Source organism: Sceloporus undulatus, chromosome 1 (genome assembly GCF_019175285.1).
Source record: "Sceloporus undulatus isolate JIND9_A2432 ecotype Alabama chromosome 1, SceUnd_v1.1, whole genome shotgun sequence".
NCBI classification, from domain to species: domain Eukaryota; kingdom Metazoa; phylum Chordata; class Lepidosauria; order Squamata; family Phrynosomatidae; genus Sceloporus; species Sceloporus undulatus.
Genome location: NC_056522.1, coordinates 1173574 through 1196308, shown reverse-complemented (window position 1 = coordinate 1196308; position 22735 = coordinate 1173574). Strand labels below are relative to the sequence as shown.

The window sequence follows — 22735 nt, the reverse complement described above, 5'->3', positions numbered from 1 at the left end:
AGACTTCTCCCGTTTTTCTTTCTCACTGGAACTGTTTGAAATTGTGCCTTCAGTATCTCCCTTTTGAGAAACTCCCATCCGTCCTGAACTCCCATCTCTTGTAGTATTTCTGACCATGGAATCGCCCTCAATACTTCTCTAAGTACTGAAATCCGCTCTCCTAAAGTCTAGGATGCGTGTCTGACTCTGCCTGGCTTCTCCTTTCCATTGTACAACAAACTCCAGGAGAACATGGTCACTTCCACCTAAGGATCCCACCACTTGCACCCCATTAACCAAGTCATCCTTGTTGGTGAAGATCAGATCCAAAATAGCTGACCCCCTTGTTGCCTCTTCCACCTTTTGGACCATGAAATTGTCTTCCAGGCAAGTGAGGAATTTGCTAGACCTTGAGGATCTGGCTGAGTTTGACTTCCAGCAAATATCTCTTCCATGCCACCATTCTCTGAAGATGCCAGCCACAGATGCTGGTGAAACATCAGGAAGAAACTCTTCCAGAACACGGCCTTATAGCCCAAAAAACCCACAAAAAAACTCTTAGCAGATCCCTTGCCAGCTTGCCCAGAGGCGAGGGATGCTGGGAGCTGCAGTTCCAACAACATCTGGAGAGGCCACAGAATTTACACACACACACACACACACACACCTTCATTGAAGGAAGATCTTGGGCTGCTGATCTGAAAACGCAGCTTCCAGACGTACTCTTGGCCTGTTCAGGATGTGACCATTGACAGGTGAAGGGAGAGCCCTTCCACCTCTTGAGATGTGCTGAGGAGGTCCTCCTCTCTGTCCCACTGCCTTCAGTGCTACGTCTGCTGGGAAGGCAGGAGACAGGGCCTTCTCAGTGGCTGCCCTCCTGGAGAGATTAGACCGGCCTCCTCTCTGCTATCCTTTGTTTATATTTGGTGTTCTGCTTTTCAACAATCTTATTAAACTGCTTTTAATATCACTGATAGTTTAATTATATTTCAGTTATTTATAGTATACGTTTGTACATAGCTTGGATCTGTTTTAACTTTTGCAGGCTGACTAGAGTTCCAGTTTGGGAGATAAGGTGGGAGGATGAGGAGATGGCCATGGTGATGATGAAACCTTCTGCACCCGCTTGTTGCCATGTTTGCTAGATTTCAGCTCTGGTGTCGGAAGATGCCCACATCTGCACAGCGCTCTGGGGCCCTCTTGCCTCGGTGGTTGCCATTCTTCCTGGCATGCCCAGGGCTCTGAAGATGGGGCCAGCTTGGCAACCCCTGAGTGCAGCCTGTTCAGTATGCATTGTTGCTGCAAAGCCCTGTGTGTAAATGCAAGCCTAGCGCTTGGCTCTTCCTTGCTCCCCCATGCCTGGCCTACTAAAGCAGCTTTAAGGATTAGTCAGTGGGCAGCAAATGTGTCAACCAAGGACACAGCCTTCCCTTTACACACTTGTGGGAGTGAGGAGGCAGCTTGTGGGGTGGGGGATGCTCCTATTCCAAAACTGCTGCAGGGATCACAGCTGACCAGGGGCTCACCCATCCACCACACTTACATCTAGCAGCCTTCCTAAAGGTATGAGTGTATGGAGATGACCTGAATAGATTTGAGAGTTGGCCCAAAACCAACATAATGAATTTCTGCACTGAGAAATGTAAGGTACTTAAGTTAAGTAGAAAAAATGAAATGCACAGATATAGGATGGGGGATACCTGGCTTAAGGAGACTTCTACATATGAAAGGGATCTGGGAGTCCAAGTAGACCACAAGTTGAACATGAGTCAACAGTGTGATGCGGCAGCTAGCATGGCCAATGCGATTTTAGGCTGCATCAATAGAAGTATAGTGTCCAGATCAAGGAAAGTCACAGTTCCACTCTATTCTGCTCTGGTCAGGCCCCACCTGGAATATTGTGTCCAGTTCTGGGCATCACAATTCAAAAAGGACATTGAGAAACTGGAGCCCTGTGTCCAGAGGAGGGTGACTAAAATGGTGAAGGGTCTGGAAACCATGAAGCCCTACGAGGAAGGACTTAGGGATCTGGGTATGCTTATCCTGGAGAAAAGAAGGTTAAGAGGTGATATGATAGCCCTGTTTAAATATTTGAAGGGATGTCATATTGAGGAGGGAGCAAGCTTGTTTTCTGCTGCTCCAGAGAACAGGACCCGGAACAATGGATGCAAGCTGCAGGAAAAGAGATTCCACCTGAACATTAGGAGGAACTTCCTGACAGTTAGGGCTGTTTGACAGTGGAATGCACTCTTTCCTCGGAGGGTGATAGAGTCTCCTTCCTTGGAGGTCTTTAAACAGAGGCTGGATGGCCATCTGTCAGGGATGCTTTGATTTGGATTTCCTGCATGGCAGGGGGTTGGACTGGATGACCCTTGCAGTCTCTTCCAACTCTATGATTCTATAGTTCTATTGTGTCCAGTTCTGGGTGCCACAATTCAAAAAGGATGTTGAGAAACTGGAGCCTTGTGTCCAAAGGAGGGCGACGAAATGGTGACGGGTTGGGAAACCATGAAGCCCTATGAGGAACGACTCAGGGAGCTGGGGATGTTTAGCCTGGAAAAGAGATTGTTAAAAGGTGATATGACAGCCCTGTTTAAATACTTCAAGTGATGTCTTATTTAGGATGGAGCAAGCTTGGTTTCTGCTGCTCCAGAGAATAGGACCCAATGGAGCAATGGATGCAAGCTCCAGGAAAAGAGATTCCAGCTCAACATTAGGAGGAACTTCCTGAGAGTAAGGGCTTTTCAACAATGGAACACACTCTTTCCTCGGAGTGTAGTGGAGCCTCCCTCCTTGGAGGTCTTTAAACAGAGGCTGGATGGCCATCTGTCAATGGGGTTGCTTTGACTGAGAGTTCCTGCATGGCACATTGGGGTTGGACTGGATGGCCCTTGAGGTCTCTTCCAACTTTAGGATTCTATGATTCTACTTGCACTTTTACATGCTTTTGGCCTGTTAAGGCTGGCAGAAGAAACTTCCCATGATTCTTCAATCCCTCCCTGGATTGGGTGCTTGGGCCTCAAGGTGACACCCCCCCCCCCAATGTAGACCAATGGATGTGTTGGTTTGGTAGTTTGCTGTGTTAAGCGTAAACAAATTCTCCATCAATGTAATAGGCAGAGGCAGAGTTGCAAAAAAGAACATATAATAAAACTTCCCATGATTTATTCTTTTTTACAAGTCTCTCTGTCTCTGTGTATTACATTGATGGCGACTCTGTTCACGTTTAACACAGTGAACCCACCAAACCAACACATCCACAGGTCCACACTGGGGGGGGGGTCTACTTGAGGCCCAAGCGCCCAATCTAGGAAGGGCTTGAGAGGGGACAAGGAGCAAGGTGAGTGACAGGAGCCCAAGGGTTGGAATGGGAAGGCCAAACTGGAGAGAGGATCCGTTATCCCTGTGCAGAAAGGCTTAGGGAGCCAGGGATGTTTAGCTTGGGGAGGAAAAGATGGAGAGGTGATGTGAAAAGGATTGTCATGAAGATGAAGCGAGCTTGTTTTTAGCTGCTCCAGAATCTAGGTCACAAACCAATGGATACAAATTGCAAGAAAGAAGATCCCACCTAAACATTACAGAGAATTTCTTGACCATAGGAGCTGTTTGACTGCTCTTGGAGACTGATGGAATCGCCTTCTTTGGAGGTTTTGAAACAGAGGTTGGATGGGCACCTTTCACAGGTGCTTTAGCTGTGTATTCCTGCATGGCAGAACAGGGTTTGACTGGATGGTCCTTGTGGCCCCTTCTGACTCTATGGGACTGACTCTGCTCCTTTGTTTGCCCATTTTAGAAGTCTGGATCCTATTCTGTCTCACTAGTATGGATTTTGAAGGATTTAGACATCATCACTTTTGCTTAAATAAGATGACTGCTGGCTTTATCTGTTTGGCCCTTTGGAAACAGCAGAGCAGAAATGTGTCTAAATGAATGAAACTAAAACCCTTTCTCAAGGGCTGTGCTCAATCTCTCCCCACTTGCAGGCTGCCCTGGTTGGGGGAACCACAATGGTGATCGGACATGTGCTTCCAGACAAGGATATTTCCTTGCTTGATGCTTATGAGAAGTGCCGCAGCCTGGCTGACCCAAAAGTTTGCTGTGACTACGCCCTTCATATGGGAATCACTTGGTGGGCGCCAAAGGTAAGAGGAACACTGGGACATTGGAAGCTGAGTGACATGGTTCTGAAACATTGGCTCATCTAGTTCCGGAGCACCTGCACCCATAGCTTTCTGATCTTTCTGGACCCCTGACACTACTTGGGTCCAAATCTGCATTTGGAAACTTTGGGTTTTGTTGCCAGATGTTTTCATGGTGGCTGTGCTGCGGTTGCAACACTCCTTTGATGTAGGAATGTGGAAGGTTGCTTGATTCTGAGTTGCAGATCCTATGTCTGTTTCATCCAGTGTCACCAGCTCCATTTGGCAGCAGTGGCTTTCTGGAGCTTCAGAAGGGATCCTTTTGTACTCCTTTCTGGAGATGGCAGGCAGGGACTGAACCTGGAAGATGCCTGCTTGCATACGAATGTAGGAAGGCACTTGGTGCTCTGGCCATCCCAGCAACGAAGGCAGCAGTGGCTGAACACTCTTCTGGACAGAATCCTTTCCTAGCTTTACCTAGAGATCCCTCATGCTGCTGGTCTCCCATCCAAGTATTAACTGGGCCAGTCCTGGCTTACCTCCCCAAATCAGATGAGATTGGGATGTATCTAGGCTGATTCAAACTCACCAGTTAAAAGAGCAATGGTCTGTCTGTGGTTTTCACTCATAGCTCCCCAAATGTTGGATGACAGTTGCCATTGCCCTGAGCATATATTGTTATCATTTATTACATTTATATGCTGCTTTTCTCCCAGTGTGAGATGGGGGAGACAGGTGCTGTAATCCAGCTATAGGGGATCCAGGTTTCTATACCAAAAGATAGCAAAGGTCAGTAAAGGCTTCAGGCAGGAGTGTTTCCCAGCCAGGAGAGTTTAGACTGAACCTTAGAAGGAGCTTCTTGACAGTGAGAGCAATTTGGCCATTTAACCGACTGCCTAGAAAAGGTGGTGGGATCTCCTTCTCTGGAGGTTGAGAGGCTGGACAGCTAGCTGGTGGGAATGCTCAGGGCTCCTTCCATCTCTAGCTGAGGACATTTGGGGAGTTCCTAGGAATCTCTAGGATCCTGTGCTTAAACCCAGAGGCCAGCAGGTTCTCCCTCAGGGGACAGTCTTCTTGGCCAGAGGTCCCGCCTTCTGTCAGTGCTGCTCCCAGCCTCTATCTATGATGGTCTCCATACAGGGCTCCCACCCAATGGGGTTAGCCTCAGACCACTTGGTTCAACTCTTCCCTCTCTCCTCCCAAGGAACAGAGCCATATGTGTGAATGAGGCACACCTGGGAAAGCACAATTCCCTGCCCCCCAGGGGCTTGTTCAGAGGCAGCCGGTTGGTAATTCTGGCTGGATTAGAGACACCTCACCAGCCACCTTATCCCCAAATCCCTGGCCCAGGCTGGGGAATGTGATCTCATTAAGCCTCTTGTTTGGAGGCTTTTGTGGAGCTCAGCTCTGTCCTCGCCAGCCCCAGACAAATCTGCCTTTCTCTTCACTTCGTGCTCCCATCACCAAATCCACCTTGCCTGTCTCTGAACCATCCTTATGCTTCCCAGTGGTGACAGGGGTTCCCACTTACCCTTTGCATGGATCAGACAGGCGCCTTCTGCTAAATTCCCCACTCAGTAGGGGTTCTTTGGACATCACAGTGTGTCTCTCCTTTCCTTTTCCACACTTCACCTTCTCTGTGGTCTCATTTTTCACTGCTTCTTCTTGTAAACACAGACATGTGTACAAAGCTTGGTCTGTAGGCCTTTCTTGAGTTGTGCCCAGGGAATAACACAGCCCTTCCTCTCCCATTCCCCACCCCCCTCATCCCTGCATCCAGGTGAAGTCAGAGATGGAGACCTTGGTGCGGGAAAAGGGGGTCAACTCCTTCCAGATGTTCATGACCTACAAGGATGTGTACATGCTGCGGGACAGTGAGCTCTACCAGGTCTTCCGTGCTTGCAAGGACATTGGGGCCATTGCCCGTGTCCATGCTGAGAATGGCGAGCTGGTGGCAGAGGTGAGCAGTGATTGTGGGAAAGGGGAATGGCTGGGAGTGGGTCGAGGGCTTCAGTGACACTAGTGGAGAGGTGGGCTTGAGTGGGTGCAGAGCAAGGGCTTTGCTGCTGCAGGATCAGGATGTGAGATTTTGGGGAGCAAGGCCTCTTTCTCTCTGCTGCCCCATAGGCTCTTATTTCAATGGGTGCTAGTCCTTGGACTCACCCAGGTTCCCACTTTGGCCCCATGTTGATTCTCGAGTCCACCTCCTGTTTCAGAGGCAGCTGGTGTCTTCCATGACAGTGGGGTGATTAATCCCATTCCAGGTTTTTCTCTGAAGTTTAAAGGAACTGCTGCCCAAGGTGAGCTAAATCTTATGCCTGGAAAGAGGTCCAGCCCCAGGTCTAGCATCTTGAAAGCTTGGATTAAAGCCCAGAGTGGATTCAGGTTTTGCCCACCCCAGTATAAATTTTCTACATCATCAGCTGGCCTTTCTTTCCAAAACAATGGATCAGGAGAAGTGAGGCACCTGTTTAACACCCCCAGCTAACCCACTCTTTGTTTTTGTCCTTCCTGCAGGGAGCCAGGGAAGCCTTGGATCTGGGCATCACCGGCCCAGAGGGAATCGAAATTAGCCGGCCAGAGGAGGTGAGGACCTGCATGCATGTACAGGCTCCTGCCAAAAATTGCCCTGTCTCCCCCATTGCTGGGAAATATCTAACTGTCCCACTCTGCTTCCATCAGCTGATGACTTTGTGGTGCTAAAGGGTTCCAGGAGAAGAGGCCAGCAGGTCGCCTGGTGGGGAGGGAAGGGAAAGGAGGGCTGCCCTTTCCAGGCCTTCCTCAGTCATGGCATTTGAGTGCTGCTTAAGGAGAGCATCCATTGAATGGTGAAAGGAACAGCTGTCTTGCCATCTTGTTGAAGAAGGATATGGAGTTGGGAAGGGTGCGGCTGAGGGAGGGATTCCACACATGCCAGGTTGGGCACAGCCTTCTTTTGCTGAACACCTGTGAGTACTGGGTGGGTCTCAGGTGACACTGTGGGCCAGAGAAGGAATTTCAGGCTGTGGGGATGAGAGGGTCTCCCCAAACCTCTCCTGCCTAACTCCTAGTCCCACTCACTGGATTGTGCCAGCCAAGCCCAATGGTAGCCACTGGTTTAACTGGTGTAGATTTGTCCTACTTCAAGCACAAAGTCAACTTGTGGCTTGCAGGGCTTGGTCAAGACTCCCTGTCCATGATTAGGCAAACCCTCATGATTATTATTATTATTATTATTATTATTAGTAGTAGTAGTAGTATCCTGCCTCTCCCTGTATTGGATCAAGGCGGGTAACAGCAAACAAGAACAATAAAATGAAACATGACAGGCACCAAGGGAATGATGGAAGGGGGAGCTGATGGGATTTCATTGCCACATGTGAGACTGGCTGGGCAGAAGAGTGACTCCTGGACTCCAGTTGGCAGCACTGCCACCACCTCTCTCTCTCTCTCTCTCATTTTCTCTCTTTCCCCCTATTTTTATAGTTGGAGGCTGAAGCTACGCATCGCGTCATTACTATTGCCAACCGGGTGAGCACCCATCCCCTGACCTGCTTGACCAAAGCACCAGTCCCACTTTATCGCACATTATACCAATGCCACCTACTAGCCTTAGAGAATGGCTCTGTTTCCTCGTGTGCTTCTCCCTTATCCTCACTGGTCTTGGGCTGTATCAGGAGGACTCTGTCCCAGATTTTTTATATGCCCCCCTTTCCCCCCACGGGAGAACGGCTGCCCCATGGCTCAGACTGATGACTCTTCCCTTTCCTCTTATGGCAGACCCACTGCCCTGTCTATCTGGTGAACGTTTCCAGTATGTCTGCCGGAGATGTCATTGCCACGGCCAAGATGCAAGGTGAGAGCAGCTGCCTGGCTCTGGAGGGTGGGTGAGTGGCTCTTTTTTCCTGTTCTGACAGAAACCAAACATTTCTGTGCAGTTTTTGCCCAGTTTGTACCCATCCCAAAGTAATTTGGGTACTTAATTCTGGACAGAAATACACACTGGTTGTTTTTGTACACACAAAAAAACCCACCAAAAAACCCACACAGCTTTCTGGAAATAGTAAGGGGGTTGCATGAAAAATGTGGAGGGTTTGGTGCTAAAAATCATGCAACCCCCCCCCCCCCCCCCAAAAAAAAACACCCTATACTTGTCTTTCTGTGCAGAATAGTGTCCAAAGGAGGGCAACTAAAATGGTGAAGGGCCTGGAAACCATGAAGCCCTATGAGGAAAGACCTAGGGAGCTGGGATGTTTAGCCTGGAGAAAAGAAGGTTGATTGAGAGTTCCTGCATGGCAGAATGGGGTTGGACTGGATGGCCCTTGTGGTCTCTTCCAACACTATGATTCTATGATTCTAAGTGAAGATAAATGATCCTTTAGAGGTGGAGAACATGCGTGAACTGGAGGTGAGCTGTGACTGGCTCAAAATTTAAAATGTGTGTTTGGAAATCTGGAATGTGACAATTAAAGAAGATCAATGATGCTAGTAACTAGTGCTGCAGGGGGGGGGATAATTTCTTACACATTTGTGTCTGTGGTGACAGTGATGCTGGGAGTAAGTAAGCTATTCAGCAGGGACCCAGCTAGTGGCTGTGATTTCCCAAGGAGAGAAGGCGTTAAACTGAAGCTGAGGCTGTCCTGTGTGCGGAGACTCAGAGCTGTAGGACGGAGGAGAAAAGGTGTCCTGGAGCAGAAACGGCAGACTCACTAAGCCAAGAATGGAGATAATGTCATTTATAAATTTGTCTAATGTTCTCCTTAGTAATGAAAAGAACATTCATTGATATTTGTTTCCAGTTGAAAGATGGGAACCTGGTCAGGAAGAAAAAGTTTTCTCCCACAACCCAGGGCCAAATTACTATTAGAATCACAGAATCATAGAATCGTAGAGCTGGAAGAGACCACAAGGTCCATCCAGTCCAACCCCATTCTGCCATGCAGGGAATCTCCATCAAAGCATCCCCATTGACAGATGGCCATCCAGCCCCTGTTTAAAGACATCTAAGGAAGGAGACTCCACTACACTCCAAGGGAACTTCTTCCACTGACAAACAGCCCTTACTGTCAGGAAGTCCCTCCTAATGTTAAGGTGGAATCTCTTTTCCTGTAACTCCCATCCATTGCTCCATCTCCTATTCTCTGGAACAGAAGAAAACAAGCATCCCTTCAAATATTTAAACAGGGCTATCATATCACCTCTTAACCCTCTCTTCTCAAGGCTAAACATACCCAGCTCCCTAAGCCTCTTCTCATAAGGCATGCTTTCTAGACCCTTCACCATTTTGTGTAATGTATGTAAGTATACTGGTCTTCAAAGTAGCTGGTAACCCTATGCACATCACAAATAGTTGGCTCTCACTTGCATCAGATGTTTCACAGCAGCCCACATGGACATACCCAGATGCCTTGGCAGCATCTGATAGGGACCGATGAGATATGCCTCACTCAAGTCCAGCATCTGCTGTGGACTGGCTGTGTCTTTCCCCTGTAACACATTCTGCCCATCTGAAGGGGATTGTGGGTGGGATGGTGTCTGCCAGCCTGGGTGTAATCCATGGGATCTGCATTCCACTCCTGCAGGGAAAGTTGTTTATGCAGAGACCACCACGGCACACTCCACACTGACCGGCTTGCACTACTACCACCAGGACTGGTCCCACGCAGCGGCCTACGTGACAGTGCCTCCCTTGCGGCTGGACACCAACACTTCCACCTACCTCATGAGTTTGCTTGCCAAGTAAGAGGCCTCTGGGCTGCTAGGATGTGGGGCTGCATCCAAACATTGCTTTCACATGTACCTTGGAAGGCACAGGAAAGGAGGTGGGACAGTAAGGTTTCTGTGGAGTTCAGGTGACCTCAGGAGGGGTGTCACAGCTCTGGGGTGGGAAGGGGGATAGAGCACCCCAGTTCATGAAGGGACCTGGGAGAGGTGAAAATGTGGCAAAAGAAAAGAGAAATTGGTTTTTTCACAAAGAGGTAGAGAAGTCACCTTTTGTCAGCTCTCAGATGACATCACAATGTTAGTATATGTGTGTATATAAGATAGGTCTCCTCGCAAGCATTGCTCCATAACTCTTTTTGTTTATTTCTGCCCCCAGTGACACAATAAATGTTGTCGCCTCTGATCACCGGCCTTTTACCACCAAGCAGAAAGCCATGGGCAAGGAGGACTTCACCAAGATTCCCCACGGTGTTAGCGGAGTGCAGGACCGCATGGCTGTCATCTGGGAACGCGGAGTGGTATGTGAATGGGGAGGGGGTTATCCCTTTTCAGCCTCCGAAGAAAGGGGATTCAAGGCAGAGGAGACGGGGAAAATGGGGACTCACTTTGGCATCCTGAAGCTGTGATTCCCAGGGAGACCCACAGTTTCCCCCCTAATATGCCACCATATTTCTGTCCATTGGTCACGAAATGTTTCTTTCTTTCCTGGAAACTCCACACACACAGACCAGCAGTTGGTGGTTTGTGGACCAGCATTCATCCACAGGCCACCATGTTGAGTGACAGGGTGCTTGATCCCATTGATGGGAGGGGGAGCCAGTTTTTCCCTGCCTTGCCTTTTTAGCCTGGCTGGTTTGCTTCCTCAGAAGCTACCACATGTTCTACCCACCTGCCCAATAGACCTAGACCCACACCCCATTAAAGACCCAGGCTCTCCATATGGATGCACATTCCATTAAAGAAACTTGGTAGGTTTGGACTGAGGCCATGGGATTCCCATTCCCCTGACCTGGGATGGTTGTGATGCTGTGGTCCACCTGCTTGCTTATAGCATAGTCTCACCTACTTAGCTTTCCACTGGGACAAAATCTGAATTGACAGTTTCAAATATCCTTTTGACTTGAGTTGTCCTTTGGAGTTGTCCTTTGGAGGCTGAATAAGAAACAGAAAAGGCAGGATGATGAAAGGGACCTGCTGCAGGATAACATGAATAATTTGGAGCAGATTTCTTTCATAGAAGGGGAGACTGTCTCCTAGCCTTTTAATCTAAGTTTTGCTTGGAGGCAGCATTTAATTTTTAGAGAGAGAGCTGTTGGGGAGTTCAGGATTAGTGGGGGAAATCCAGTGTGCCCTATTAAACCTCCTCCGTAAATCTGCAGGAAGGGCAGGGTGGGCAAAAAGGAAGGGCATTCTCCATGTATTCATAGTCAATATTGTCGCCTGCCAGAAATAACATTTGGCTACTAAGCCCAGATACAATTTGTGGTGCCCTGGTGAAAATTATAGTGCTGCTTTGAGGTTAGTTGTGGGTTTTATTCTCTGCTGCTGGTTTCCTGCTCTTGGATTTTGTGGGTGTTTTTTAAAAAAATATTTCATGCATTTTTTTTTTTTTAAAAGAGTAGACATTGCCCTTAAAATGTCTTGTTGGTGAGTGGAATACAAAGCTATAATATCTAAACAGTCAGTACCGTATATACTCAGCTATAAGTCGACCTCGTGTATAAGTCGAGGACAGGTTTTGAAGCCATGGATAAGTCGAGGGTAAGACTTAGAGGCATGTAACAAAGAATGTAAAGGATTAAGCAAAGGGAAACAAGGCCAAAATAAAAAATAATCCAGCAGCCCTAACTGTTCCTGCCCATCCTAAAGGCTGGATGGATAAGAAAGTAGAGGGGAGGTCAGTGCTTCCAGGACAGATCACACTTTTGTCTTTCACCCAAAGCGGTCCATTTTTATGATTTAAAGTAGAATACTTACATTGACCCATGGATACGTCGACTAGGTATTTTGGGTTAATTTTTGACCAAAACTTCTAGACTTATACACAAGTATAAACAGTACTTCTCCGACAGCAGAGTCCCCCTGCCTCTGCTGCGCCTTGTCTCCTCAATACTCCACCTTCTGCCACTTCCATAGCCATATTCATAGAATCATAGAGCTGGAAGGAACTGCAATGGCTATCTAGTCTAGGACCCTGCAATACAGGAATACACAACTAAAGCACTCCCGAAAGATGGCCATCCAACTTCTGTTTAAAGACCTCCAGAGATGGAGATTCCATCCCATTTTGAGGCAGTCTATTCAACTGTTGAACAGCATGAACACTCAATAAATTGTTTCTAATGACAGAACCACAGAACTGGAAGGGAAGAGAAGGACCATCTTGTCCAGTTCCCTGTCATGCAAGGATAGATAGCTAAAACAGATGGCAAATCCAGTCTCTGCTTAAGGACCTCCAAAGTCCACCACCCTCCAAGACAGTCCATTCAATTCTCAAACAGCTCTCGCCATCAGGAAGCTCCTTATGTTTAGATGAAGAATCTCGTCTTGTAATTTGAATTCACTGGTTTGTCTTCTGGTCTCTGGAGCAGCAGAAAACAAGCTTATTCCGTCTTCTGCCTGGCACCCCTTGAAATATATTCCTCAAATACATCAGTGCCTGATGGATATAAAAGCCAAAACTGATGCCCATGGATCCATTGCCAGGACTCTGCCTGCCTACAGCAATAGCTTCACAACTCCCCATAGAGGAACTGCCTCTGAACAGGAGCAGGGCAAAGGGAGAGAAGATGGCCCATCTAAGCGCAATGACAGGCAAGCAGACCCAGGTGGTGGAGGGGGAAAAGGTAGGCTAGGAGACCAAGCCAAAAACAGCCCAAAAAGGGAAAGGTCTGCTTTGTGCCCCCTGCGCGGCATTCCCTCCTCCAAGAAGAGAGAGTTCTTTAAGTCTGGGGTTTCCCCAGCCCCACATGCAGTTACACCACAATCTGGGATGGACTCCAGTCTCTAACTCTGACATTCCTTGTAGGTTGGGGGTAAAATGGACGAGAACCGCTTTGTCGCCATCACCAGCTCCAATGCCGCCAAGATTCACAACCTATACCCTCGCAAGGGACGCATCATCCCCGGAGCCGACGCAGACGTTGTGGTTTGGGACCCTGAGGCCACAAAGTAGGTGGGCCTGGGTGGGAGGGAGGAATGGGGCAGAAGTAAGCACATGAGGATCCATGCTTAGGAAGATGGTGGGTGGTGGGATGGTACTGGGTATTCCACCATGAGAGGGTTACAGCATCAGGTGCCAGGAGGAAGGGAATGGAAGGCTCAAAGAGAGCATAATTTGAAGAAAAGAGTGTGGAAGGAGGGAACCATTCTGTTAGAAGTACTATTAGGAGTACTAACTAGCATCACAAGACTGGCATCTCTGAGAAGCAATCTTTGAGGTATGCAGCACCCCATGAAAACAAGAGCTTTCCACTCCTGGGTGAGATGCTGCTGCCACATTACTCTTTATGAACTGGGGGGTTGTTCTTTTTAGGAACCACACCTTAGCCCAGGCTCTGTGGGAGTATCAGCATTTAATGGCTGGTGGCTCTTATGTTCAGGAGAAAGGGCAGTCAATTTATTCAATTTATATTTTTGGCCCATATTCAAAGCAGTTAAATTCTAAAGTGCTGAACCCTTATTACCCAAAATAGGCTCAGGCATTTCAGAAGGCTTCTTTAAATTTAGGAGTGAAACCTGGAGCGATCCTGCTGCTCGTGCCCTGAGTGGCAGACTCTAGGCCCTGTTATAGATTATGCATTTTAAATCAGAGAGCAAGAAGGAAGAAATGGGAAGAGAAAGTGGAAGCACAGGAGACTTGAAATTCAGGGGGACTAATAGGTGGTTTGGGGGACCCACCCACTAGTGCACACTGTAGACCTCACTCCTCCCTCACTCACTCCCTTCCTCCCTTTCTTTCTTCTTCCGTAGGACCATCTCGGCCAGCACCCAGGTCCAGGGAGGGGATGTGAACCTGTATGAGAACATGCGCTGCCACGGGGTGCCACTGGTTACCATCAGCCATGGACGCGTGGTCTACGAGAACGGCGTCTTCATGTGTGCTGAGGGCACTGGCAAGTTCTGCCCACTCCGCTCCTTCCCAGACTCTGTGTATAAGAAACTGGTGCAGCGGGAAAAGGTATGGCAAGGGGTGGGCGAACAGGGGGGCTGGGAGGGGGGCCTATCACACTGGACACCTCCAGCCACTGTTTTCAAAGACTGTGCTGCCTGGGAGCCACACAAACCCCAACATGGGAGGATCCTACCCTGAACACCCTCTTCAGACTCCTGCCAAAGAGGAAATCCCTTGGCAGTCTGAGACGGTTAGGGTCTCTCAGTTAGGATCCCCATGAACCAAATGGGTGGTAAGAATACTGGCCTACTTTCTAGGGTTGTGAGGCAAGGATGAGCACCGACATCAGATGGGAGGGTGCACATGCCACCCACCAGACATGGGAGGGTGGCATCTCTTTCCATGCCTGTCTTTAAAAAGCATTTACAGTGGTGCCTCGGGTTACGAAATTAATTCATAACGCGGCCGCTTTCGTAACCCGAAAAGCCTTCGTAAGCCGAATTGCCATAGGCGCTAATGGGGAAAAGCCGCGATTCCGTGCGAAAAAGCCGAAAAAAGCACCAAAAGTTTTTTCGTAACCCGAAAAAACATTCGTAACCCGAAACAATAATTCCCTATGGGATTTTTTCGTATCCCAAAAATTTCGTAACCTGGGTATTTCGTATCCCGAGGTACCACTGTATTTGAACTGGAAAGTCCCACCCCCCAGAAGGCACGAAGGGGAATGATTTTGTGATACTGGGGGTAGGAACTCCTTTTAGGCCTAGGAAAAGCCTTTCCCCGAACAGGAAGTGCCCAGAAGTCACTTGTTGCCCACCATGTAAAATCCCACCGCCCCCATCCTTCCAGAGGGATATGTGAGGGTTTTTTCAGCTAAGAGAAATTCACATATTATTTTGGTGGTGCCGGGGGAGAGGAGCAGCCATATTGGGCTCCCCGCTTATAAGGGTTATAGAACAAGGTCCTAAATGCAGAATGTTTTGGAATGGATGGAATTATACAAATGTTCAGGACGGTTTCTGATATGATGAGAGCAATGGCTCTGGGTCAGTGCTGTTGGATTGGCTGGCCACACACTGCTGCAGTTTGGGGTCTCCTTGGAGCAAAGAGCTTCCATAGGCGAGTTCCTCAGCCAGAGGGAACACTTGCCTAGAACAAGAGCAGAGCTACTGGGAGCCAGGAGAGGCAAGCAGGGTGCAAAGGACCAGGCATGTGGCGCACCCAGTTTGTGCCTTTGGAGTTTGACACTTGAATGCAGAAAACGGATGTCAAAATGTTGGTGGTGGTGGAGATGGGCTGAGACCATATTCTTAACGCTTTCTGAGGAGTGCAGAGGGGGCATTGCAATGGCAATTTCAAGGAGAGGACGGGGTTTGTGTGGGAGAGAAGCTGGAGAGGAACTGGGAGTCACTGGAGCCTCCTATTATAATGGAAAGCAGAGGCTAGAGATGGTGAAATCACTGGTCACACTGAGTGGAGCAATGCAAGTCTGCCAGGGGATTAGGGGGTCCAGTGCCCTATAATCTGACCCCTTTGCCCTCTTAGTTGTACCCTCCTCACAATGCCACAGTGCCACAGAGGTGGAGGGAATGCACCCATGGGCCTTGCATGGGGCCTCCAAACTTTTTTTTTAAACATGTTTTGCTCCCCAGTGTCCCTTGGGGACGGGGCAAGGGCAGTTTTGCCACCTTCTCATCAGCCCATTTTTAGCCCCAGGAGGTCCTTTATTTCAACATGAAGTGAGCCAGATGCTGAGGTCCAAATCACTCCTTTTTGGAAGAGAGGCCTCTCCTGGGTTTACAAAGGCCCCGAGAGAGTAAACATTAAAAAATGGGGGATTTGGAAATGGGATTTTTTTTGGGGGGGGGGCAATTTGGGTGATTGTTTTAAAAAATTGGTAGAGTGTATGTCTTCAAGCTCCCTGTGTGTGTGTGCGTGCGCGCACATGCCAGCTGGACAATTGCCCACCTATACTTTATAGAGGAAGGAAGAATGAAATGTGGCTCCAAGCCCTGCAGATCCTCAAAAAAAATCCTTTGGGGGGGTGCAAAGAGCTGAATTCCCTCTCATGTACTGTGTGAATGGCAGTGAGATGAGTTTGGAGAACCAAGGGAGTATTTCTGTGGAGAGGGAACTGAGGAGGGCTGGGCTGGAGGATGGCCCCTCTCTAGAAGACCTTGTTGCTCAGCCAAGGTGGGAAGGATTGACTTCCAAGAACACAAGGAGATGGAGGTCTGGCTCTAGTTTTGCAGATACAAGGAGAGGATTGGAGCCCCCAGGAGAAAAGGAAGGTAGCCCCCACCCCAAGGGTCTAAGCAAACTGCAGGCCCTGCTTGGCTAGGGGCAGTTGTCTCCTCCCCAACCCAGGTTCTTCTTATGCAGCCATGGGGGATGCATTACTCTCACTCCCCTGAGCTCTTCCACACATTCCCCATGGAGTTTTGGGGTCAGTCCTCCCACTCACTTCCCCACAGGGCAGGAGGGAGGGCAAGAGGTACCACAAGAAGCATTTTGTAGGGAGGGGCCTGTGTATTTATTTTTGTGTATTTTTATTTTCCGAATTAGCGTTTAAAGCTTAAGGGCGTGGACCGCACCCCATACCTGGGGGACGTGGCCGTGGTTGTGCACGCCGGGAAAAAAGAGACGGGGACACCACTTGCAGACACCCCCACCCGGCCTGCCACGAGACACGGGGGCATGAGGGACCTCCACGAGTCCAGCTTCAGCCTTTCCGGTAAGAGCAGGGCTGGAGCGGGGATTCAGGGGGGAGGACATCAAGGTTGGAAGGAAGCCCCCGCCCCCCCCCCCCCCCCCCCCCCCCCCCCCCCCCCCACACACCCAGGATGCTCCGACTGTCCTCCCACCCCAGCACACACATCCCCTGCTCCACTGATGCCCCCGGCTGCAAACCCTATGCTCCGGCCATTCCTGCCTCCCTGCCCCTCATGCTTCTGTGCCCAGCTTTGCAGCTTCCCCCTACACTCTCTCATGCGCTCTTCCCATATTCCCCTGCTTCTTAGCCAGATGCAACCTCTTCTGATTCCCCTGGCCCCCTGCGCTACCTCTTCCCCTTGTCTCATCTTGGGTTTGGCCACTGTGAGAAGGGGCACCTGTGTTGTGGGCTGGGTGGAGGGTGCTTGTGTCTTGGCTAGAGTTGAGGAAGGGAGATGGGGAGGCTGAGTGGGACATGGGAGACACTTGAAGCAAGGCAAGGAAAGGGGGCACCTAGAGTTACCTTGGCTGTTGGGGGAGTGGACCAAAGCTTGGGAAATAGGCCCAAGTCAGGGTCTGAGGGTTGTATTAAGATGACATCCAGTCCTTATTTATTTATACATATTTATATGTGCATGTATATAGGTTGTGCATACACCCCCTTTCTCAGTTGCAATGCCCAGCATCCCTCATGATGGGCTATGCTTTTTGGAGCGGATGGGGGATGCAGTCCATCAGTATCCGCAGGGAAACAATTTGTATCCCTGCCCAAGCTGTGAACCTGGTCCTTGAGGGAGTGTGCTGCCCCTTTCCTTCTCCATAGAAGCCCTCTCTCCTCCTCAGATTCCCTGCTGGGAACACTTCTGTCCCTAGGAAGGTCCCAGCTTTGCCAGGTTCTTCCTGCTCTCCTCCTGTTTCCTTCTCATCCCCTCTTTCCCCACCTTTTGGGTCAGCAATGGAGACCCAAAGAGGTGTACTTTATTTTAGAGCAACTGCCTGCAAATGAACTGCCCTCGTTGTCTTTGGGCTTTTCAAATGCAAGGAACCCAACATTTTTGGTTGTGTATTCCTGCATGGCGGGGGTTGGACTGGATGTGCTCTCTTCCAGCTCTAGGATTCTATGTGTAAAAAGCAGCTTCTGAGGAGAGGAGTAAAGTGATATAAAGAGCAGCTTCTGGGTGGGGTGAGGAGGGGAGGCTTTATACCTCTTCCTGCTATGTTCTCCCCTGATACTCCTTCTTGTATTGGGACTTCAGTGTTCTCTGTTCTTCCTGTAGTTTGATGCGTTTTGGTGTGTATACATTTCTGTGCTATGGAGGTGATGCCCACAGGGTCTCCATGAGGTGACAGTTCCTGGATTTAGGGGGGACATCTGTCCTTCAGAGCTGAGTGCAGTTTATCTGGACAGAAATGGTGTTTTTTCCAGGGGAGGGCAGGGTATCTGCACCCGAAATGTGGATGCATGTGGGGCTCCCTCTTTCATGGCTCTGTTGTGTGCGATGAAGTGGCGCAGGAGAATCTGCTGCTCCATGAAGCCAAAGGGAAAAGGTTCTACACACACACACACACACACAAGCCACAATTGTTCTTTCATTCAAACTTTGTGCTTCCAAATTTTTCACGCAGTCCAGCTGAGTGGCCAGAAATGTGAGAGACATGAACCTTGTTTCACAAGTCTTGCTTGAGAAGTGTGGTAGTTATGTGTCTTCAAGCTGACTGTGACTTAATAGCGGCCCTCTGGGCAGGTTGCCTCTTCTGCTAGGGTTTTCTTGGCAGGAGTTCCTCAGAGGAGGTTTGCCATTGCCTTCCTCTGAGGCCGAGAGAGAGTTTAACCTGTCCAGGGTCATCCAGTTGAGTTTCCATTTGAACCTTGGTTTCCTGCCTCCCTAGTTCCACATTCGGGCTACTGGGCCACACTGGCTCTGCAGACATTTTTAAAAACGCTGTTGGATGAAGTTTGTCCTCCAGTCTGAGTTTCTGAAAGTAGCCAGACACCCCCCCCCCCCCATGACCTAGGCATGAGAACAAACACCCTTCCCTGATCTTGTGTCTGCCACTCTTGTGTCCTGAAGTGGAGACCAGGGTGAAGGTCCTAAGGGCTATAGAATGGCAGTCTCCTCCTCCTCCTCCCTTTCTCCATTCCCTTTTCCCTCTTCTTTCCTGCCTCTCCCCATCTCTTGCTTTGCTGCTCCTTACCCAAACTTACACAAGATTGCATACTATTTCTGGGACCTCTCATGGAAGGGGGGGGGCTCTGAGTCCCACTCTGGAGGGCCTTGGTGGAGCTGTTTAGGGGGTCCCTATAGGGATGGTTTCCACTGCGATCTTTTGGGGGTCTGCCTGCTCAGGGAGTGGGATAAGCCACCCTTTCATGGGCTCCAGTCTGACCCTTTGCTTCCCTTTTTCTCTCCTTCCTTCCCTTGTTTCTCTTGCTGCAGGTTCTCAAATCGATGACCATGTTCCAAAGCGAGCTTCGGCCCGGATTCTCGCTCCCCCCGGAGGCAGGTCTAGCGGCATTTGGTAGCTGCCCCCCTGACTTGTCCCCCAACTAAGGACACGGTCACCACCACCCCCACTTTGCCCGGCTGCCGCCCACCCACCCACCCTCGCCCACACCTGTGACCTTGAGGTGGCAGCACCTTCTCTCACCAGAGCCGCCCAACATCCGGCAGGCGCTTGGCCACCCTGCCAAGGCCATGCAGACCGCCCCCCAGGAATGAGGCTGAGAGAGTGGGGCCCAAGCCCCCCTCCTCACCCAACATGGCTGTAACAAATGCAGGGCGATGCAACGCGAGGGAGGCTGTGAGGGCCCACCTGACTCTTTCTGGTGGAGGGTGGGGGGCTCCCTCAGCCCAAAAATGCTGTGGGGGTGAGGGAGTCTGGTGTGGGGAGGGGGCCGGGCTGAGGGGGCCTGTCTGTGCTGGTTCCTTTCTGTTTTGCACGTTGGGTTTTTTGGATAAGTGACATTTGACTTGTTTGTGCATCACGTGGGAAGCAAAAAGAATTACAGATATATGGTGGTTTGTGTGACTAGCAGTAGGATAGCAGAGGGGGAGGCCCAGGCTGGGCCAGGGAAGGGGCAGCAAGGTGCGGGTGCAACCCACCCGCCCAGCCGTGGCACTCCCTGGGCCTGCAGCGTGGGTGGCAGGGGGGCTTTCCACTGGGTTTTGCCAGAAGGGCATCTCCTCCATCCCCCTCCTCCCCCGTGGGGTTCGCGGTGGGCTTCTTCCATCCCTTTCTTCCAGGCTTCTCCATATTCCCACCTGAATGACGGCAAAGCTGAGAGGGTGTTCCTTCCCCTGCCTCCCCAAAAAAACAGCCTCTCTCAAGCCGAGTGGTGGAAAGATGGTTGACTAGTGGCTAGAGCAGGATGTGGCTGGGAGAGAGAGCTCTCTTCTTCCTCCCTGCCCAGAATTCTCTCATGGTAGGGGTCTCCTTTTCTCCCTCCTCTGCCCCTTCCCTTGGATGGCCAAGCACTGGGCCACCACTACCACTTCCAGCTCCTTCTGAAGCCACAGAGTCCCAAGGGACAAGATGCGGGTGAGTCTCAGCCACTTCCTTCCGCAGGGTTGTGTGTAAGTATATGTGTGTGTCTGTGTATATACACACACGGGACAAGAGGGGAAGGCAGGGGTGCCATGACCCTCCTTGCCATGAAAGCTGGGCCTTGCAAAGGAGTGACTCAAGATGGCAAAGGACTGAGGACCAGGTTCTCAGCACCAGAGTGTTCTATCTTTGTCTATCCATGCTGGTTGCTAGTGCAGAGCAGCCTCACTGGCTTGGGAATAAGGTAGCTCCTGTGACCCACCTCAGAAACTGCCATGGGTTAAGGTGGCCCTTAGGATCCCTTTCCTTACCAGTGGCTCTGTGATTCCTCTGCAATGGCTAGGTGCTGGGGGCAGGTGCACCAGGATACTGGACACCTCCTCCCCCCCAAAAAAAACAACAGGCATCCTGAGAGATGCCAGCATGCTCTGACTCTCCCCCCACCCCCCCCCCACCCCTTCCCACCAGGATGGTGCTAACCCCCCCCCCAGGCCCTATGCTCTGGCTGACTTTGGGGGCCAGAGGAACCCCCCACCCCTGGACTCCCTTACCCCCTGGATCTCCCTCTCAAGTAGTGTGACAATGTGAGCTGTTTCTTGTGCACTCCCCCTCAACTAGTTGGTACCCATAGGTGTGTGAGACTGGGTGGCCCCGGCGCGACGGAGTCCTTGGCTCCCAGGACCGCAGAGGAGGACTCGGCTTCGGAGCGCAGCCTCCCCTCCATCCCTTCTTGCCCCCGTTACATGTTGGAATAGTCTTGTAATGGCTGTTTTTAGCACCTGCAGTGCATTTTCTGTTTCCTCATTAAAGAGCGTTCTCACAGTACCAAGGCTCTTGCTGCATCTGTGCTTCCCGGCCCCCCTCCTGGCAATGGGGGGGTATGGGGGGGGCTCTCAGGTGGGAGGGACCCCAGGGACAAGGGGGCCACCGGTCACTCCGGTCTCAGGCCTTGTAGGACATGCAGACTTCCTCCGTGGATCAGGACAGTCTTGTCGACTGCGCCAGCGGCCTTCCAGATGCCGGTGGGAAGCAGGGATCCTTCACTTGTTTCCTCCTCAAAGGAAGCAACGACTGACTAACATTAGCAATTTTGCTCCTGCCGCAAGTAAGCCTTTAAACCCTGTTTGCAGTTTGGGACGTAAAAATCAAACATGGTGTGGTTTTTCATAGAAAACACAGTTTTCTGTGCAGGAGGCAGAATCTTTGTACAGAGGATAGAAACATATTTATTTCTTTATTTTATTTGCAGAGAAAATGCCTTTTTCCTGCACAAAACAACCACTTGGCGAATTTTGCACAGAACAGGTCCTCTGTTCAAGGCTTATCTCTGCAGGAAACAACTTATTTCTACACAGTTTCTGAGCAGAACTATTTTCTCCACAGAAGATCCTCTTTCCTTTGCAGAGCCTAGCATTTCCTGAGCAAAATGTCCACCTGCAAACTTTGTCCAGGCTAAGACACTGCAGCAATTCCCATCAATCCAGGATTCTTCTCCTCAGTCCCTAAACCCTCCAAAGAGATGTTTTCCCACCATGGTCTACTAGATGCTTCCCGCAGCCTCTTCCAACTCGGCTTCTGTGATGAACCTTTGGCTCTCCAGATGTTAGCCTCTGACTCCCTCCAGCCCCAGAGAACATGGCCAGTGCTTGGATGATAGGAGTTGTAGTTTATCAAGGCCCAGAGGGCCACAGGTTGCCTGACTCTGTTTTGCGGGGAGTGCCAGGCCATCCTGAACATGTCAGATATCATCTCCTTGGTCTGACAGGTAGACTATCAAGACCTTTCCCTCTTACGGGATGGAGCTTCTGTTTGCTAAGAGCTGTCCAGCATCTTCCTGCTCTCAGAGGTCGATTTGGCATCCCTGTCGCTTCTCTGGATTGTGATGAGCAGACGGAGTTGGGCCAGGTTTTGTCCCTTTATGCTTTCCTCCAAATCTCTCTTAGCAACTGAACACAGATTTTAAAACAGAAGACAGGCAAGGTAGAACCCAGCCAGGGAACCCCTTCATTATTTCTGCATCTGTGCTTTCATGACTAGCTTTCTTCATTTGTCTTTCTCCTTTTCACTTTGCAGTAATGGCAAACGGTCAGGGCAAAGCTTCCCAAGGATCACTGTTGAACAGGACTTGCCTTTCAGTAACCCTTGTGGAAGGGCTTTGAGAAAGGCACTGTTGGATCACATAGTGCTAAAGGGAGGCTTCTGTGGAACCTCTTTTAAAGCCACATCTAGCTAATCATTTTTAAAAAAACCCTTATTTATTTGAAGCCTAAGCGGCGGACGCTGCTCTCTCTGCCCTCCCCTTCCTTCTGTTTGTGTGTTCAGCATAGTTGCATTGCTAGAAATGCTTGGCGCTTCTGAGCACTCCACCTGAGCATGAAAAGAATTGGTGCTCTCTGCACTGCCAAGAGCAAGGTATGCTTCCAAACCAGGTCTACCCAAAGGAATACGCAGCTTTGGGAGCAAAATGAATCTGGCAGCAGGACCTGAGGCCAAAGGGGAACATGTGGGTGGCACAAGGTAGCCAAATGCCCTGGTCCAGGCT

At 50.1% G+C, this 22735-nt stretch overlaps 1 protein-coding gene across 3 annotated transcripts in view; it reads left to right on the top strand.

Moving 5' to 3' along the window:
- DPYSL5 (dihydropyrimidinase like 5) overlaps nucleotides 1-20639 on the top strand; it is a 73561-nt gene extending 52922 nt beyond the window's left edge. For 2 of the 3 annotated variants that reach the window (XM_042446065.1, XM_042446064.1), the window contains exons 3-13: nucleotides 3963-4121; nucleotides 5899-6078; nucleotides 6636-6704; nucleotides 7584-7628; nucleotides 7878-7953; nucleotides 9680-9836; nucleotides 10198-10339; nucleotides 12850-12992; nucleotides 13794-14001; nucleotides 16501-16669; nucleotides 19086-20639. In XM_042446065.1, coding sequence (XP_042301999.1) covers nucleotides 3963-4121; nucleotides 5899-6078; nucleotides 6636-6704; nucleotides 7584-7628; nucleotides 7878-7953; nucleotides 9680-9836; nucleotides 10198-10339; nucleotides 12850-12992; nucleotides 13794-14001; nucleotides 16501-16669; nucleotides 19086-19171 — 1434 coding nt within the window. In that variant the 3' untranslated portion in view covers nucleotides 19172-20639. The remainder of the gene's footprint in view (nucleotides 1-3962; nucleotides 4122-5898; nucleotides 6079-6635; nucleotides 6705-7583; nucleotides 7629-7877; nucleotides 7954-9679; nucleotides 9837-10197; nucleotides 10340-12849; nucleotides 12993-13793; nucleotides 14002-16500; nucleotides 16670-19085) is intronic. The other variant, XM_042446066.1, reaches the window with a different exon arrangement.
- Nucleotides 20640-22735: the final 2096 nt, after the last annotated feature.